At 34.3% G+C, this 18,460-nt stretch overlaps 1 protein-coding gene across 4 annotated transcripts; it reads left to right on the top strand.

Moving 5' to 3' along the window:
- The first annotated feature begins 9 nt into the window (after positions 1-9).
- Positions 10-14,251, top strand: LOC136235613 (UDP-glycosyltransferase TURAN-like). Of its 4 annotated transcripts, XM_066025418.1 has the most exons (19): positions 13-288; positions 394-464; positions 1,003-1,118; positions 1,206-1,239; positions 3,607-3,662; positions 3,762-3,902; positions 6,386-6,534; positions 6,625-6,714; positions 6,800-6,866; positions 6,943-7,006; positions 7,449-7,554; positions 8,294-8,460; positions 8,547-8,657; positions 8,744-8,805; positions 9,245-9,297; positions 9,382-9,457; positions 10,285-10,410; positions 12,038-12,097; positions 13,925-14,251. In XM_066025418.1, the coding sequence occupies exons 3-18, from the start codon at positions 1,023-1,025 to the stop codon at positions 12,059-12,061; spliced, it is 1,422 nt and encodes a 473-aa protein (XP_065881490.1). In that variant the 5' UTR covers positions 13-288; positions 394-464; positions 1,003-1,022; the 3' UTR covers positions 12,062-12,097; positions 13,925-14,251. The 4 variants fall into 4 exon arrangements, 3 of the variants coding, with proteins under 3 accessions (XP_065881491.1, XP_065881490.1, XP_065881492.1); XM_066025419.1 differs by lacking the exon at positions 12,038-12,097 and having other exon boundaries at positions 12-288; XR_010691827.1 differs by lacking the exons at positions 12,038-12,097; positions 13,925-14,251 and having other exon boundaries at positions 10-288; positions 9,211-9,297.
- The last annotated feature ends 4,209 nt before the right edge of the window (positions 14,252-18,460 follow it).

Here is an 18,460-nt window from a genome sequence, read left to right as displayed (position 1 = left end):
ACCACCCTGCTTAAAATTAAAATTTGATAATTTCCTAGAATCTTCTTCATCTCTCAACCGCATTCTTCACTGGTTCCATTCACAGCCGATTTTCTTTCGTCCTTCCCTTCTCTGAAATCGCCGTCCGCCATTCACTGTGTGAAGCATCCGCCGTTTCTCCTCTCCGTCATTCTATCCTTGCGGTTCTCTTCTGTTTTCAGACTTTGAAGACTGAAATCCCTAATTTTCCATTAATCTCTGAAATTATTGGGTTGAATTCTAATCTCTGCAGTTCGCCATCATTACTTGGTAAGTTGGGTTCTGATTTCATTATTTAGAGGTTAATGATTTGTATTTTTTTATTTTGTTAACTGAGATACATTGTGGTTCTGGATCCGATTCCTTGCCTTGCAGTTCTCTGATTACTGTTCAGCTCAAATTCTCAATTTCCTGTTCATCTCAAATCGAAATTCCTATTCAATCAGGTAAATGGCTTCTACTCTGGCTATAAATGAGCTTTAATGCTTCTACTTTGCCTCTGGGTTAGCTGTCAAATGTCTGCACTTCCTTAGAAACTGCGGCTATCTTTGAAAATTTATGGAACTTCTGATACATTTTTGCTTTGTTTGTATTGATTATCTCTTCAATTTTTTGCTTTAATTTACTGGATATGATCAATTGCACATTTGCCAATGGTTCTTTGAACTCTGGTGCAATCTTGGTAAGTATCTCTAATGATGTTCTACTACAGTTTTTATATAGAGGAAACATATGGAAGGAAAATATTTAATTGTTTACGAGGAAACTCTGAAGCATTTTTTCATTGTCAAGGATTTCATTGTTTATATTTGAAGCATATGGAGGAAACTCTGAAACAATTTTTTTACATGCGAAGGATTTCATTGTTTATTGTGTCATTTGTTTCTAACTTAACAATAATGGGGTTTGTACTTGAAACTAAAATTGAACTCTGTCTGTCTCACTAGTTTTAACTTCAATTTTGTTTCTCACTACTCACATCAGCTCTTCTCTGCTCGAGGAAAATGGGGAAGACGAGAGGAAGAGCATGCATTGTCGTTTTGGGAGATATTGGTCGGAGTCCTCGTATGCAGTATCACGCACTTTCTCTTGCGTCTCAGGTACTGCTTCCATTTCTGTTATTTATTCTCCTTAATTTCCCTTCTTCATCTCTAAATTTCTTCCCAATTTTTGTTTTGCTGTTGTAGGCATCTCTCCAAGTGGATATTGTTGCATATGGAGGTATATTTTACTCATGATGAATGCTTTAGTTTGAATTTCTGTAATCATTTTTCTGAAACAATTTGGTTTTCTTGGAGTTTCTATTGTTTAAATTGCCATGAGATGGAGCTTTTTGTTCTTAAATATTTGAACCCACTGGATGAATAGAAGGCCTGCTGCCTCTTGCAAACATGGATTTCAATTGAGTGTCTCCTTTTGTGGTTCGAAGCTTTATGCATAGGGGTGCAAGCGAGTCAGGGTGGTTCGCAAACTGTCCGAGCTCGGCTCGGTCAAAGCTCGACTCGAGAGAGTTCGGTTCGAGTTCGGGTTCGGTTCGAGACATTTATGAGTCAAGCCGAGCTTTCTTAGGTTCGACTCGAAAGCTCGTGAGCGGGCTCGATTGATTTTTTAATTACTATATATATATATATTAATATTTAATTTATAAATTATATATATAATCCAATAATTAACATGGTTGGTATAATAAGTATACAAGTATATTTAAAAGAAAATATAAGTATAATATACTTATATAGGTATAATATAATGATATAAGATTAAATCTAATTATGTTTTAACCATTTTAAAGATTTTGTGTTATTTAATATAATAATAATATTACTTAAAAAATATAATAATAACATACTTATATAGGTATAATAATAGTCTATACCACCATAATGACGCAAGCTAATAATATATGCAGACAGTTAACCAAAAAAAAAATATATAAATATGATTGGTCCCACATGTGTTTTGGCTGTTGTGATATTTGGTGTTTCTCAAATCCTATTTATCCCACATCGAAAAACTGAGCCAAACCAATCTAAACAAGATACTATAAATAAAGCTTAAACATCAATAAAAAAAAATATTGCCTTTAACAGGTTAGGAAAGTAAGGCGAGCAGTAACTGCTTGCTTTGAATTTTTTTTAATTCAAACTAGGGTCACACTGTTTACGTGAACCACTGGTTTCGAGTTGGCCGGTTAATTAAGTATATTCAAAAAAAATTTTTATAAAAAAAATCAAAACGAGCCGCCCGAACCCATATCGAGCTCGAGCCGAGCTCGATCTCAGCACTTCTCGAGCCGAGCCGAGCTTGCTCCTGTTCGGTCTCGGTTCGGCATGCATCTTCCAATTTTCAGATATATCATATGCCAGAGTAATTATTAACTAAAACTTGTTTTTTTTTTTTTTTTTTTTTTCTTCTTCTTCTGAGAAACGAGTTTGTTTATATTATTACTATTATTATTCAACTGTATTTGACAAACTGCTTTTTTTAAATTAATAATGTTTTCGGAATTCATATAATTGATTGGTTACTTAGGCCTTGTTTGATAAAGTACTTAATTGCTTAAATTAAAATATTAAGCACTTATTTAATTTAAGTGCGTTTGATAACGGTTGTTTCTCCACCACTTAAATTAGTTAATTAAGTTAAAAATCACTTATTTTGATAAGTCAAAATATTTAACTTAATATTTTAAGTTAAACATTATCAACTAATATTTTTATAAAATTTATATCATTCAAGACTTTCAACACTTATAATATTCAGCACTTAAAATTCAGTACTTATTTTTTCAGCACTTAATTTTTAGTTTTATCAAACAACGCCTTAGATTAGAAACTATAAGTTCCATTAGACAATTGTTTATTGAAATCTTTTCCAACTAAACGTAGAAAGAAAGAAAACAATAGAAATAGATAAAACTGGGACTCAAAGTTAAAATGGTGGTTAGGACATTAACCAGTTCCCCATAATGGTTTTATTGCAATTTTAGTGTGTTGCAATAGAGTATCCTCTTACAGCATCATGGGGCTTAATACGTCGGTATGCTACAATGTAAAATATAATTATATGAGAACAGGGAAAGGGAAAGTGTATTTTTGTATTAGTATTTTCTGCCCTTCATGTTTGTGATGTATAGCATATAACAATCTACCTAGGGAAAATTTCTTATTATTTACAAAATATAAATGTTATTACTCAGACACCTTTGGATTAATATATTTATAATCAATCACCATAAAATTCTTAAAATGCTGTCTGCCTACTGGCATAAAGTGTTTTACCATGAGCTTGTGTACAAGAAGTTATCAACTTGTTCTTTTAGTTTGTGTTTGTTTTGAAGGAAATATGGATGTCTATAGACACGTGTATAGATACATCCATATTTCCTTCCTTTCCTTCTATACTTCCCTCGAAACAAACACAGTCTCAGGTACATATCATGAGGCCGTGCAATTTTTATTACTTTGGCTAGAAAACTATTCAAATTGGGCAGATGTAAAGTCATAGCTTATTTCATGAGTTTCGTTATTACCTGGTGAGAATCATTGCTTGTAACATTCATTTAAACTTGATTTTTCTTTTGGTAAGGTTCTGAACCTCATATGGCTATACTGCAGAATCAGTCTATTCATATCCACAAAATGGTATATGTTTCATTAAGCTCTCTTATCTCATTCCATTAGAATTTATTGGGTTGAAAAAGAAAAAATTATTTACCAATTTTCTGTATCTTTACATCACAGAAACAGTGGCCAATATCTCCTCAGGCTCTACCTAAGATGATTTATCCCTTGATTCTTTTGCTCAAGCCATTGTTCCAGTTATTAATCCTGCTTTGGTATCTCTGCGTCAAAATAAAAGCACCTGATGTTTTCATTGTGCAGGTGAGAATGCATTTCATGTGGGAGAAACTATGGTTATTATTGCTTTACTTGTCTTTCCCATCTCTATTGGCATTATTTGTCTTTTTGGTGAACATGCTATTTTTAGAAGGAAATTTCATAATCAGTTACTTTTACAGCTTCACTATTGTGAAGTTTGTGTATGATACCAGTCTTTGAAATGGTTTTGTACAACTTAACTGGTTATGCAAGATTCATGCAACTAAGGATAGTATAAAATAACTCAAGTATTTTTTCCTGAATTCTGCCGTTGCCAAGGGGATAGCAATAGGCACTGTAGTAAGTTTGACTGTTGTCTCAAATATGAGTAATTCATATGCAGTCCATGGTATTGTATTGTACACGACCTTTGCTATTTATTTATAGGATAGCTTGTGTGTGTGTGCATCTATGACTATGAAATCTTCATGATTTGCACATGTAATTTGTAGTATTTTGGCCTAGAAGTCGTGTTTAATAGAATTTCTGTGCTTGCATGTTAATTACTGGATTTATCTGTAAATCTAACCGTATTTGATTCATTTGAATTTTCTTGGGACTCATAGCTATTCTATTCTGCCCTTCGACTATCTTTCATTTAATGAATCTCCAAACACTTTCTATATTAGCTTTTCTTTTGGTTGCCTGATCTCTTTCAAATGCTTTGTCTTCCTTTTTATGCCTATTTCGGTGAATGTCCTAGGCACCCTTTTGAAGGCGATCCTTAAGAAAGATTGCTCCATACACCTTTAGATGATTGATTTAAATAGTGAAAACAGTCCCCTGGAAGTGCAAGATGAAGACCGCATGCTTCCGATCTTTGAAAAGTTAAACTATTAGTGTTTGCATTTTGTCATGCGCTATTTGCAGTTTCATTCTCAGTATGAAACATATACGATTAGGTAAGCTAGTGAACTGAATCATTTTGCTTCTATAAAATTTCTTATAATTTTTTGCTGATTACCCCCTTAAGGAAAACGTGCCTGAATCTTTTGGACTCTTAAAATTCTTTTGTAGTATACTAGTTTTCAGACCTTATAACTTAGTTTATTAGTGTAGGTTTTTCCTTCAGATTCAATTGATAAGAATATACTTTGAAAGTGGTAGGATCTATCTGTACATATGCTGATTCACATTTGTGGTGATTTAAACTTAAATGAACAGATATAGAATATTATTTATTAATAGTGTAATTAAAATGATGAATCAACTTTTCGATCCTGGTCTTGAGGGGAATAGAGCTAGTGGCTATTTGCTTTTCTTGAATCACTTATGCCTTTGGATTTATTATGCAGTCAAGTCAACCAAAATTGAAAAGGAGCTGCATTTATATTACGATTCATTTGCATTCATATAATCATATCTAGCATCTTGAATCTGTTGTAAGAACTCAGATTAAATTTAAGAGAAAAGTACGAAAAAAATGCATGTGGTTTGCCTAATTTGCAAACAGAGGCATGTGGTTTAAAAGTTTACAAATAAAGGTCTGTAGTATGTTTTATTTACAAAACAAAGTATTACAATTACACATTTAAGTCCTGATTACAACCAAAGACGTAAAAAATTATTTTTACATATCAGCAAAACACAACCCCCGAAAAAAACAACTTTCTAAATCAAAACAATAAATAATATGGTGAAATTTTACGTTTTTTACTAATCTGACAGTTTATGAACTAAATTGATATTTAAGTTCATTTTACACGGTTGCAATTTGATTTTGTGATATGTATTTTGTCAATATATAGATGTAATTGAAAAAAAATAAAAAAATATTCTTATTGTTATCAATTACTTAAAAGTTTAATTTTAAATACTTTGTTTTGTAAAAAAAGTATACCACATACCTCTATTTGCAAACTTTTAAACCACGGACCTCTATTTGCAAACAAGGCAAACCACGAGCATTTTTTTCGTACTTTATCCTAAATTTAAACTTACAATATATGGTTTGCCTAAGGATGTCATATTTCCTTTCTCTTGTTCAGGTGAGTAATTGCATTTAAATGTAATTGTGTAAAGTTGAGCAAGTAATTTTTGCTGAAAGCATTTGCATTGGCTTCTAAGTCTCAATTCTCCAAGGCGAAGATGAAAACCTTTAAACGAGATGGTAGGTGACTACATGCATAAAAGAGACCACTGCATGAATTTTTAATTCGTATTCCTAGCTATTCAGATTTGGAGTCCGTAATAGGCAGTATGACATGCTCAACCTTTTAAATGTCCTTTGCAAACCAAATAACATGTCTTGCCACCCCAATTCCTAAACTCCGTAGTTTCTCAACAGCAGTTGAAACCACAATAACAGCTTACTTTATTGTTCATTTTGTAATTATCTTCGTTTTCCTTAGAAATCTGAAAAGTATATGTATATTGGCATGGGAACGTTTGGCATATGCATGCACACATGTATATGCACATCTCTTTGCATATTGGTTTGATCGGACAGGGCTTACTTTCATTTTTTAATTCTCTTTCTTCCATAGAATCCACCATCAGTTCCAACCTTGGCGGCTGTGAAGTGGGCAAGCTGGCTGAGGAATTCTGCATTTATTGTTGATTGGCATAATTTTGGGTATACCTTGCTGGCACTCTCCATTGGAAGAAACAGTCGTTTTGTAGCAGTATATCGTTGGTACTACTTGGAGGCCCTGTAAACTTTTGTACTCCTATTACTGGAAGTTATGATTTGATGTGAACCTTTTGTCTAAGTTTCTAACCTCAGGTTTGAGAGACACTATGGGAGAATGGCTGATGGTTCCCTGTGTGTAACAAGGGCAATGCAACATGAATTGGCTCAAAACTGGGGAATTACGTAAGACTGTCATCTTAATATTATTAAAATGTGAAAATATTTTAATCCAGAGGAAGTTACAATCTTTTGCATGCTACGTTGATAGAGCCTCAGTTCTATATGACCAGTCTCCTGAGTTTTTTCATCCTGCTTCATTTGAAGAAAAGCATAAGGTGAAAAGCCATACTGCTGAAGTTATTCTGAAAATTTAGAGCTGTGAATTTTTAATAAATAGTGAATTGTTTTTAGTTATTTTGCAGATTAGATAAATTCTTTAGTCAACCTCATGGTATTCATGACTGCGCTAGCTATGGTAATATTATTTTCTTGCTCGTCTTGAGGATGGTTAAATCAAGACTTCTTGTGCGAATTATATATTTATGCTATAGTACATGGAAACTTTGATTTTAAAGCGTTTCATGTTTCCGAAACTTTTCGGAAACCGAACTCTTGTTTGGTCATGTTTCTGTAACCTAAGAAAATTGGAAACTTGTTTCCTAGGATGTAATGTGTTTTCACAAGTAGATCAATGCTAATGGGGTGTTCAGTAAATCCCTAACATTTCTAGATTATCTTCTATAAGCTTTCAAAATGAAAAAATCTCTTCTCCCCTATTATATGACTTGTATATATATATAATGTATGTGTATATATATATATATTACACGTTTCTGTTTCCTATATTTTTACAAATATTGTTTCTCGTTGTCCATTTCAGTTTCCATGTAACACAGCATTTATGTTATTATCCTTAGGAATGGGGAAGCGAAATGTAGATGAGACACTGTTTACCAGCATTGTTGATGGTGATATTCTTCCAAAACCAAACCGGCCAGCACTTGTTGTTAGCAGCACTAGCTGGTGAGAATTTTTTTTCTCCTAATCATCCAGTTAATATTGAGTAGCTAACTACCTCTTTCTTTCTCCTAGTGTCAAATGCAATCATTAAATTTGGGTTTGTATGTGTGGTTCTTATTAATTATTGCATGTTAACGTTTAATTAATTAAATTAATTAGATGATGGAGTAAAATTAATTAGGTCATGAAAATAAAAAAGAATAATTTATCGAAAATTAGGTCAAAACCGAGAGAAAATCACTAAATCGCATTTTCGAAGCCCTAGACGAAGGAATTAGGCCAAAATAGGGTGGGGCCCACATCTAAAGATGTGCGTCTTTGAAATCCTAACCCTAATTTGAAGGATTTTGGCCATTTTCGAACGTTTCTTCTCGGTATATCAAGCGATTCGCATGCTCTAAAAGCGAGCTTATTAATTATTGCATGTCAACGTTTAATTAATTAAATTAATTAGGTCAAGGAGTAAAATTAATTAGGTCATGAAAATAAAAAAGAATAACTCATGAAAAATTAGGTCAAAACCGCGCGAAAATTACTAAATCGCATTTTCGAAGCCCGGACGAAGGAATTTGGCCAAAATAGGGTGATGTAAATAACTCATTGGAAATTGGGATATGCTTTGTTGACTTATTAATGACAAAGGGGAGTGTTTTTTGTGTTAGTGTTAGAACCTATCTGAAGCATCCATTTGAAACTGTTAGCTTGTTAAAAGAGATTAATATTGGGAGAATGATGTTTTCAGGACACCAGATGAGGATTTTGGCATTCTCCTGGAAGCTGCAGTAATGTATGATAGACGTGTTGCTGCAATTTTAAATGAAAATGACTCTGCTCTCGATGAGGTTATTTGGAAGGAAATAAGTGACAGGAAAGAGTACTTATATCCTAGATTGTTATTTGTGATAACTGGTAATGTCGATTTGCTTACATTCAGTCTTCTTTCGGAATAAACTCTATGCTACACCCTCTTAACCAGTCTTACACCACTTGTGAAGGTAAGGGGCCTGAAAAAGAAAAGTATGAAGAAAAAATAAGGCGGTTACACCTCAAACGTGTGGCATTTCGTACCATGTGGTTGTCGGCTGAGGATTATCCATTGCTTCTAGGTAGTAATCTAGTTAACTGATTTTTTCTGTTTAATATTTTTTTTGCCAGCGGATATTGAATTCCTATATCTCATTTATGTTTACAGGATCGGCAGACCTTGGTGTGTGCTTGCATACTTCATCATCTGGGCTGGACCTTCCCATGAAGGTCCAATTATTTTATGTTTTCAATAAACTAATTTTTAGAAGGCTTATTAATGCATCTGGTGCCCCCTATACTTGGCTCAAAACTTCAACTGCCCCATGAACTTCCAAATGTTTCTAATTATTTGTCTATTTGGCATTTTCTTTTTGACACGTGGTGAGCACTTTGACACGTAGCGGAGTGTGTCTCATGTTTTCTGCATCAACAAATTCTGTTGAGAAATAGGGGGTTATCGATTGCAATTGGACAAGAATAGGAGGTCATTTGGAACTTCTGAAAGTTCAGGAGGCAGTTGAAGTTTTGGGCCAAGTATAGGGGGCAACAGATGTATTAGGCTTTTTTAGTAGGTCAAAGAGACCAGGTGTATATTTGTGTCCATGCTTGAAACCAAAGTATCTCATTTCACAGGAACTTATATTCTACAAAATATCTTTGGCATCAGGTTGTGGACATGTTTGGGTGTGGATTACCTGTTTGTGCTGTTGCCTACTCTTGGTAAGTTCTCGTTGTTTGCTTCTTTCCCACCATGTAATTCAATTATTTTTTCGAATTGACCAATTTACTCTATTTGATTTGAAGCATCGAGGAGTTGGTGAAAGTTGACAAAAATGGTCTTCTCTTTTCATCATCTTCAGAACTAGCCGATGAACTTCTGGTAACATGTTTAGATTGTCAAATTTCATGTCTTTTATACCAAGATTTTTTTTCTATATTTATAGCACGTTTGTCACATTATTGAGGTGTCTAATTTTTTCTTAGCAAAATAAACAGCTCATGGACACAATTACTCACAATCTCATTTACCCGTTACACCAAAGTAAAATTGGACTCTTTCACATTGATGCCAATGCTTTTTAGGTGATGTTTGGTGCATGGAATAGACTAGGAATAGAATAGCTATTCCTAGAGAATCCCTATTCCACCATTTGGTTCACTGTTTTTCCATGTAACAGCTATTCCTTAAAATCGTGTTTTTTTCTTGGGTTTTCGCGTTTTTTTCCCGTTCTTTGCGCTTTTCCATTTTTCGTGTTTTTATCGTTTTTTGCATTTTTTCAGTTTTCGCGTTTCTTTTGCAAGTATTTGAGTAATTGATGGTAATAATCAAAATTTTAAAATAAATAAGAAATTACACTTGAGGGTAATGTTGTCTTTTGAACCACAACTAACTATTGCATCTTATCCCATTCCCATTCCATCAACGAAACATAGGAATAATTATTTTTAAAGAATGCCTATTCTATCCTCTTCTGCTCTATTCTATTCCTTAGTAATACATATTACATTCTATTCCATTCCATGAACCAAACTGTGTTTTCGGTCACTTGAAGGCTATAATTAGTGGTATTTTCACTGAGTAGGAGTGATAATATGGGTTTAATTAATCATGTATCTCTATCTCTTTGTCTTACTATTATTTAGAATGATTATGTGATCAATTTACTTCATGAAATGATAAAAAATCTCATCATTTTGCATGGACAGAGGCTGTTTAAGGGTTTTCCGAATGAATGTAATGCTTTGAAGTTGCTAAGAAACGGTGCAGTGGAAATGAGTTCCTCAAGGTGGGCTACAGAATGGGAAGAACATGCAAAGCCGTTAATACTAGAGGCAAGATTACTTCTCCCTCCCTCTCTCTCTCTCTCTCTCTCTCTCTCTATATATATATATATATATATATATATATATATATATATATAGAACACGGTGTTAATATAGAACACGGTATATATATAGAACACGGTATATATATAGAACACGGTGTTAACACCGTGTTCTATATATATATATATATTATTTAGTCCATCAAGGTGAGCTACTTAGTTTTTAGGCTTAGTACAGCCCTATCCCCATGTACTTGTCCAAAAAAGTCAATTGTCCCTTATATTTTTAAAATGTTCAATTTACCCTCTGAACTTATTTAACGTGACCTATGAACCCCTAAAATCCATGTGGCGGAGTAAGGAGGGATGTTGGAAAAGTTGAAACGCGTACACTTTGAACGAGTTTAGGGGCTAATAGATCACTTTAAGAAAGTGCAAGGTTCTAATAGGTGTCTTTTAGAGAGTCAATTGGTCAATTTAAGCAAGTTTAGGGTTAAATAGAACTTTTTCAAAGCACTGGAAGTTGACTTTTTTTAAACAAGTACAAGGGTTAAAGATGTATTGAGCCATATAATATTTATTCCATCAAGGTGAGCTACTTGATTTTAATTCTAATCCAAAATCAGTCAATGGGATGATGCTAGATGCTGTTTTCTTAATTGAATGCCTTATCATGTACATTTACATAAGGCTTAATACATTTGTTAATACATGTGTTGCCCCTATACTTGGCTCAAAACTTCAATTGCTCCCGTGAACTTTCAAAAGTTTCAAATGACCCCTATTCTTGTCCAATTGCATTCAATAACCCTCTATGTTTGTTCAATTGCATCTAATAACCTCTATTCTTGTCCAATTTTCATTCGATGAGTCAATGACCCACTATATTCTTGACACGTGGCGGAGCGTGTCTGCCATTTTCAGCATCCAACAAATTCTATTATAACATAATGGGTTATTGAATGCAATTGGACAAGAATAGGGGGTCATTTGGAACTTTTGAAAGTTCAGGGGGACATTTGAAGTTATGGGCCAAGCACAGGGGCAACAAATGTATTAGTCCTTTATGTAACGTTACAGTTTTATGAAATTGTGACCAAGTGAGTTTGGTCTTCAATCTTCAAATTAGATTTGTGTTTAGGCTTAGGTTTGCCCCCAAGTTATAAGCCTATCTAGGCTTCCGTTTGTTTGTCAGAAAATATTGAGTTAGAGAGATTTTTTTGTTGGAAAATAAATATTTTCTAGTGTTTGACTACGACACCAAAATACGGGAAGAAGTGGTGGGTGACTATTGTTTTCAAAAGGATTAGAAGAAATTTAGTAGGGTTTCAAAAAGCTCATAATATGTTTCTCTTTTCAAAACATTTTCCTCACTTTCTTCGTATATTTTTCTGTTGACTAACTGGACTTATTATCCTAAGCAAACAAACACCGAAAAATCAAGAAAATATTTTTCTACAATATTTTCGGGCAAACAAACAGCCCCTCTAGTCTTTATATTTTTTCACTTCAGACTTTTTCCTCCTCATCTTTTGACACTTAGTTTTTTCTGTCGCCTCTCTTTTGCAGAAACATGTTCTTGTTTCTCATTTTTATCAAATGTGTTTTAGATGATTTTATCTTTCCTTTTGTAGGTTATATCCAAGAACTCAAAGTAATCCTGTCTGAAAGTTACTACAAAGTAATTTTTACTGGTAAGTTTGTAATATCTCTTGATAGTTTTTAGGCTGTCAATTTCGCTTGCCTATACATGGTTAGGGATTTATTTCTTTTTATAATATTTCAAGCTTGTGTTTGACACAAATAGACCTCCCTGGCCTTTAGATTCTCTTCTAGCTTCAAAAAACCGTTGGCTTAATACATCTTTAGCCTCTTGTACTTGTCTAAAAAAGTCAACTGTCTCACTATACTTTAAAAATGTTCTATTTACCCCTGAACTTGCTTAACGTAAACGATGGATACTGGGCGCTGTGCATATCGACCCATGCAGTGCTGTAGCTAAGGCGTTAAGTATTTTTGCCTTGGCAATCCTGAGCGAAATCCTGTTTTCCCAAAACCCAAGCCCTTATTTATTGAGGCGAAAATGATTGACCTGTTAAATCTCTCAACTTTCTTAAGTGACCTATTTGCTCCCTAAACTTGCTTATTAAAGTGTAGAACATATCAACTTGTCCAAAATCTCCTTTTGCTCTGCCACGTGTATTTAGGGGGTCAACAGATCACTTTCATCAAGATCAGAGGTAAATAAGACGTTTTTCAAGTATAGGAGGGCAGTTGAATTTTCTGGACCTTTTCCCTTAGGCATGTCACTCGAAAATAGCAATGCAGGTAGAGTTAAACGATTTACAATACATTTGTTACAATTTTTTGAAGTGACATTTATGGAGTTCAACATTTGGTATCAGAACTCTCTAGTGTTTTCTTACGAATTAAGGGTCAATTGGGTCTCTAATGTTGGCGGACAAGTTTAGTTTAGTCCAAATCGAAGTTTAGGTATCAACTCACTCCTGAAGTTGACAATATTTAATACAATCAATTTTATTACTTAAAAATATCAAATTTGGACTAATTTATCAAATATTGTCAACTTCAGGATTGAGTTGATACCTAAACTTTGATTTGGGCAAAACTGAACTTGTCTGCCAACATCAGAGGCTAAATTGACCCTTAATTCGTTTGCTTACAATCATCTACCAAATCTTCTAGACTCTTGCTTTGTTTCTACTCTTAAATAGACTTGAAATGACACGAATTCTGAGAAGCTGTAGAAGCAATGGTCATAGTCGATGGAAATGCTTGACATTTCGATAATTAAATAGCAAATGATCTTTGATTTTGTTGTTTCCTCCTCGTTTGTAAACCGTGATATTTTCTCATTTAAATTATGTGATGTTTTTTCTCATTGTTAGGCGCAAGTAGGGCTATAAATGAGCCAAGCCGTTCATGAGCGGCTCGACGTTTGGCTCAATAAAAGCTCGACCCATTCGGCTCGATTTATAAACAAGTCGAGCTTGAGCAAGAAGAAACTTGGCTCAAAAGCTCATGACAAACTCGATGTTCATGAACAAGCTCGATTATAATGTTTATGAACACGCTCGCGAGCAAGCTTGGTTCGATTTTCTTTTTAATGATAAATGGATAAATGTAAAACAACGTAATTTTGTAGGTTTTAAAACTATATAGTTTTGTGCTAAAGAAATTTCAAAAAAACATAATTAATGAACATACTTAATTAGCTGCTCGCGAGCGATGTTCATGAACATGATTAACGAGTTTATTGTGAGAAAAGCTCGTGAGCAGCTTACAAACAGGTTGTTGAGCTCAAACTCGAGCTTGTCAATTTTATAACGAGCCTATACACAAGTAAAATTACTTTTTAATGGCACGGTTTAGAAAAAAACAAGTATTGAAAACCAACAATGTTGAGAAACGCCTTGGGATATATATGTTTGATTTTGTTTTAATGAGATAAAAAGAACATTTTTCACTTGCCTTGTTGAAAATATTAGGGTTCATTGCAGGTATGGAGACCACACAACTAGGATGATATTGGATGACATATGTGCTTGCAGTTTCCTGTTGTTCGGCATGTTTTTGAAATGTCATTTTGTCGTATTTGCGAAGACTCGGGTTAGTCGACAAAAAGTTTTGGTTGCGTTGATTCCTTTGTTGCACATACACTCCTCTCTAGTCTCTAGTAGCTTTTCTCGTGTCCGTGTCTATTTTTTGTTTGAAGGATGTTTTATGAAGGCTATATTTTTAGAAAAAACGTTTTCTGGATTGTCCGTGCAAGTGCAATAGGTTGATTGATTCAAAATGGGAGAAAGGACGTTTATTTTTCATTTGTTTGCTTGCGAAGTTGGTAAGATATTTGTATGAGCTACTTTTTATTTAGAGTAAATAATTTATTAGTGCCCATATGTAATACAACGATTAGTTCCTTATTTTGAAAAGGGTATTGCTATATACCGTAAAGGTTATACTTTCCACCGCATCCTTTTGACATTTATGCCCTCCTCACAATTTCAAACCAATAACTAAAAACTCTCAAATCCTCTCTAGCTTTTGAAGCTTTTCATAAAACCCGACCTAAAACGACATGCCGCTAAAGGAAGGAAGGGGAAAAGGCTTAATGAATCTTCCGATAAGTTTTTTTTTTTAAAAAAAATATGTTCGAAATCACGGGCCTTCGAAATTGGAGGCGGAACCCGTTTTTTTTTTTGCCTAAACGGAACTCCGACGCCGTTGCCACCACGGGCGTCGTTCCGCCCGTGGTGGCAACGTTGTCGGCCATACTTTCCACCGGGCGCACCCGTTCCACCATCAGGTGCAACGAGTGGCGCACCCGTTCCACCGTAAGGTGGAACTGGGTTCCGTGCTCGTTCCACCTGATGGTGGAAAGGGTGGCGCATCCGTTTAGGCTTATTCCTTAAAAAAAAAAAAATTCAAAATTTAAAAAATGAATTTTTAATTTAAATTTATATCGTAAGATTACTTCGTGTTCAAAATCATGGTCTTCGAGAATACTCGGATCCATTTTCGTCAAATTTGGGTTTTTAGGTTTGGGAGAGAAAGAGAAAAATTTTTGAGTTTTTGAAAAAAATAAAATGAGAAGGGCATAAATGTTAAAATGGTGCGGTGGATGAAAAAAAAGTTGCGGTATATAGCAGCTTACTTTTGAAAAACACTTCTTATTCTTTTTAATAGGGTAAATAATTATAAGGTCCCTATGTTTTTACCTAATACACTACTTAGTCCCTATGTTTTTAGAAATAATTATATAGTCCTTTAGTTTTTGTTTTTGTTAACTCCTTAGTCCTTATGCTTGGGTCAATGGTCAAACTATACTAAATAAATTTTAAAATACCAAAATTACCCTTTACTTTATATTTTAATAATAAAATATCTATTTTTCCTATTTTATATTTTTTTCTTTTTTCCTATATAATCACAATCTTTATATTATAAACTCCAATATAAAGTAATTGATTTATTAAATTTTATAAAATTATAGAACTTAAAAAATAAATGAAAAATATTTTAAAAATTATTAAAATAGAAGTAAGACTATGATTGTAAAAAGGTTTTACAATTCTAATAAATTTTACGAATGAAGAAAAAAAATATGATTTTTAAAAAATTATAAAAATATTTAATGTTAGTTTAAAGATATGTATACCAAAAAAAAATAATTACAATTTAAGAAAATTAATAATATATTTTTTTAAGTATATTAATTTTGGTGTATATATAGTTTAAAAACTTCATTAAAACTAATTAGATTAAATTTGAAACTAAAAGATTAATTTTTTAATGTATATAACTAAGGGCAAATTTTGACTTTCATTTACAAAAACAGATGGAAAGACTAAAGAATTGATTACAATAAAACTTAAGGACCTTATAATAACATAATGGACTTACTAGTGTATTAAGTAAAAACGTAAGGACCTTATAATTATTACCATTTTTAATATTAACCATGGTTGTCAAAACTAGACCAGTCATAAAACCAGAAAAGACAAAGTGTCAAAAGTTAAAGGTTCAATCGGAGTTTAATCGAAATTCATAAAATTTTATAAAATATAATATTTTTATTCACATTCAACTTTATTATATAGTAAAAAAATTTATTTTTTAAGAAAATAGTAAAACATTAACATTTTTTTTTAACTGAAAGTTGGGACGCACAGGCAGTCCGGACATCCCAACTATGTTGGCACCCCCGGCTCAGCCTGCAACCCTGATATTATTAATAAAAAAGAAAGAAGAATACAGAGGGAGGAGAAAGAATGAAAAACAGAAAGTAAAAGCAGAAGGTTACAGAAATCTAACGTGAGCTACGTTACATAAATCATCAAAGGCAAACTCTTGATAGGGAGGCGGAGCAGAAGACCACCATAATGCGGAATCAGCAGATTGTCCGATGCTTGTAAGTCGATCCGCCGCTTGATTTCCTTCACGAAAAATATGGGATGCCCTCTAATTCATTATGGAGAGCTTTTGAAGACAGAGATGCCATATTTTCCTGATTCGCCAGGGGACATCAGTGGACATATTGTTGATGAGGTTAACTGCATATGTGGAGTCCGATTCAATACACAGGCTTCTCCAATTTCTATTCCAGGCCTCATCGACACCCCTGATGATGGCGTGTAGTTCAGCGATATGCGCGGAGCAATTCTGTAAGGGGGATGCAAAACAACCAATAACTAAGCCTCTACTGTTTCTGAAGATGCCTCCAATACCCGCACTCCCATTGTGGCTCGAGGCACCATCCGTATTAATTGTGCACCAATTAGCCGGTGGGGGCAGCCAGCGGACAATTTTGAAATTTGGTGCAGGAGGAGGCCGTGATCGTGCAACTGTATTTGCAGCGCAATCATTTGCGGCTTGTAATGAAGAATTTGGATTGAAGGGAGCTCCTCATCGAAGATTGCTTTGTTTCTAACAAACCAGATAAACCAAACGCAAGTGACAGCCGAGATGAGCCAGCGCTGTCTGCGACTCTTGCTGGTTTGAGCGCATCTGATCTGATTGCAGAATTCATTCAAGGTAAAAAGCGGGCACCTTACCAGGTTATCGCAGCAAATGAGCCTCTATAGGCTTGCAGAAATCCTGCAATTGAAGAAAAGATGTTCTGTGCTTTCTTCGTTTTCTTTGCAAAGCACGCAGCGCTGAGCCATTTGAGAGTCCTCGGGCTTGAAGTTTGCTCTGGACCGCTAGTTTGTCGTGGATTAGTAACCAGCAAGTGAAAGCTCTTCGCGGGGGGGATGAACGAGTTCCAGATCAATTTGCTCCAGTTAACCGGCTCTCCGTGCTGCATATCAATATACACTTCTTTGACAGATAGGTTCCCAGAATCAGCCGGCTGCCAGATACAGCGGTCATTGACACCAAAGCTATCAACCCTCTTGATATTATTTTGAATATGCATTGGAAAGGTATTGAGATCAATCCAGTTTCCATTATCCCTGCATTGATGCAATGGTTTATAGAGATTCGTCTGCGACTTCCTTGGGATATTCATTTGATCCGCTACAGAGGGAACAATCCATCTCGCTGTCCAGAAGTTCAGGTTGGATCCCTCCCCAAACCACCAAATTGAATTATTCCTGACATTTTCATACATATATTTCAGGGAGCACCAGATGGTTGAGCTGTTAATGAGACCTTTGGCTAAGCCAGGGCTATCCAAGAACCTGCTTCTAAGCAATGAAAGAGTGAACCCATGACCTTGCAGAATTGCCCAGCAAAATTTAGCAATTAGGGCCAAATTGAACCGCTTGAGATCTTTTATGCCCAACCCCCCGTGTCCAGTAGGTAAGCAACATACCTGCCAGGGAACAATGATGAGCTTCCGTTTGTCTCGATCTCTAGTCCATAGGAAGTTGCGAATGGCTTTGCTGATTCTCTTAATTAAGCCACTGGGCCACTTGTAGACCATGAACGAGTGCACTAGGACACCTGTTAACGAGGATTTGACGAGAGTGAGCCTTCCTGCAACTGAAAGAGATTGGCCTCTCCAGATACTGAACTTGCTAAGAAATTTATCCATTAGCGGTTGTAAGTGACGGGCTTTGGGTGCTCCTTGGAACAGCGGAACTCCGAGATAGATGATGGGAAAGGACGCAATTATGATGCCCAGAGTGTCTGCAAGCCGAATTTTACATGAAGAGGGGATGAAGTTCCCAAAAATAGCCTGTGATTTATCCCAATTGACTGCTTGGCCTGACATGGATTCATACATCCCAAAAAGGTCCTTAATCTAGTAGTAAAACATTAACATTATTATAAAACATTATTATTATAAAAAGTATGCTAATAAAAGTATTCCTTTAATACCAATTAATAATTTTTAAGAATATTTAATTTATAAATTAAAATATAATCTAATTCAATATACATATAATTTAAAAATATAAAATATATATTTCTTTTAAATAGTTATTATTGTTAATATTATTTGCATGTAAATATAATAAGATAGTTATTATTAATAATATTATTTGTATGTACATTTCTTAAACTAAATAGTTATTTTACTGTACTTTTAA

This window comes from Euphorbia lathyris, chromosome 7 (genome assembly GCF_963576675.1).
Source record: "Euphorbia lathyris chromosome 7, ddEupLath1.1, whole genome shotgun sequence".
NCBI lineage: Eukaryota > Viridiplantae > Streptophyta > Magnoliopsida > Malpighiales > Euphorbiaceae > Euphorbia > Euphorbia lathyris.
This window is presented reverse-complemented; position numbering and strand designations above follow the sequence as displayed.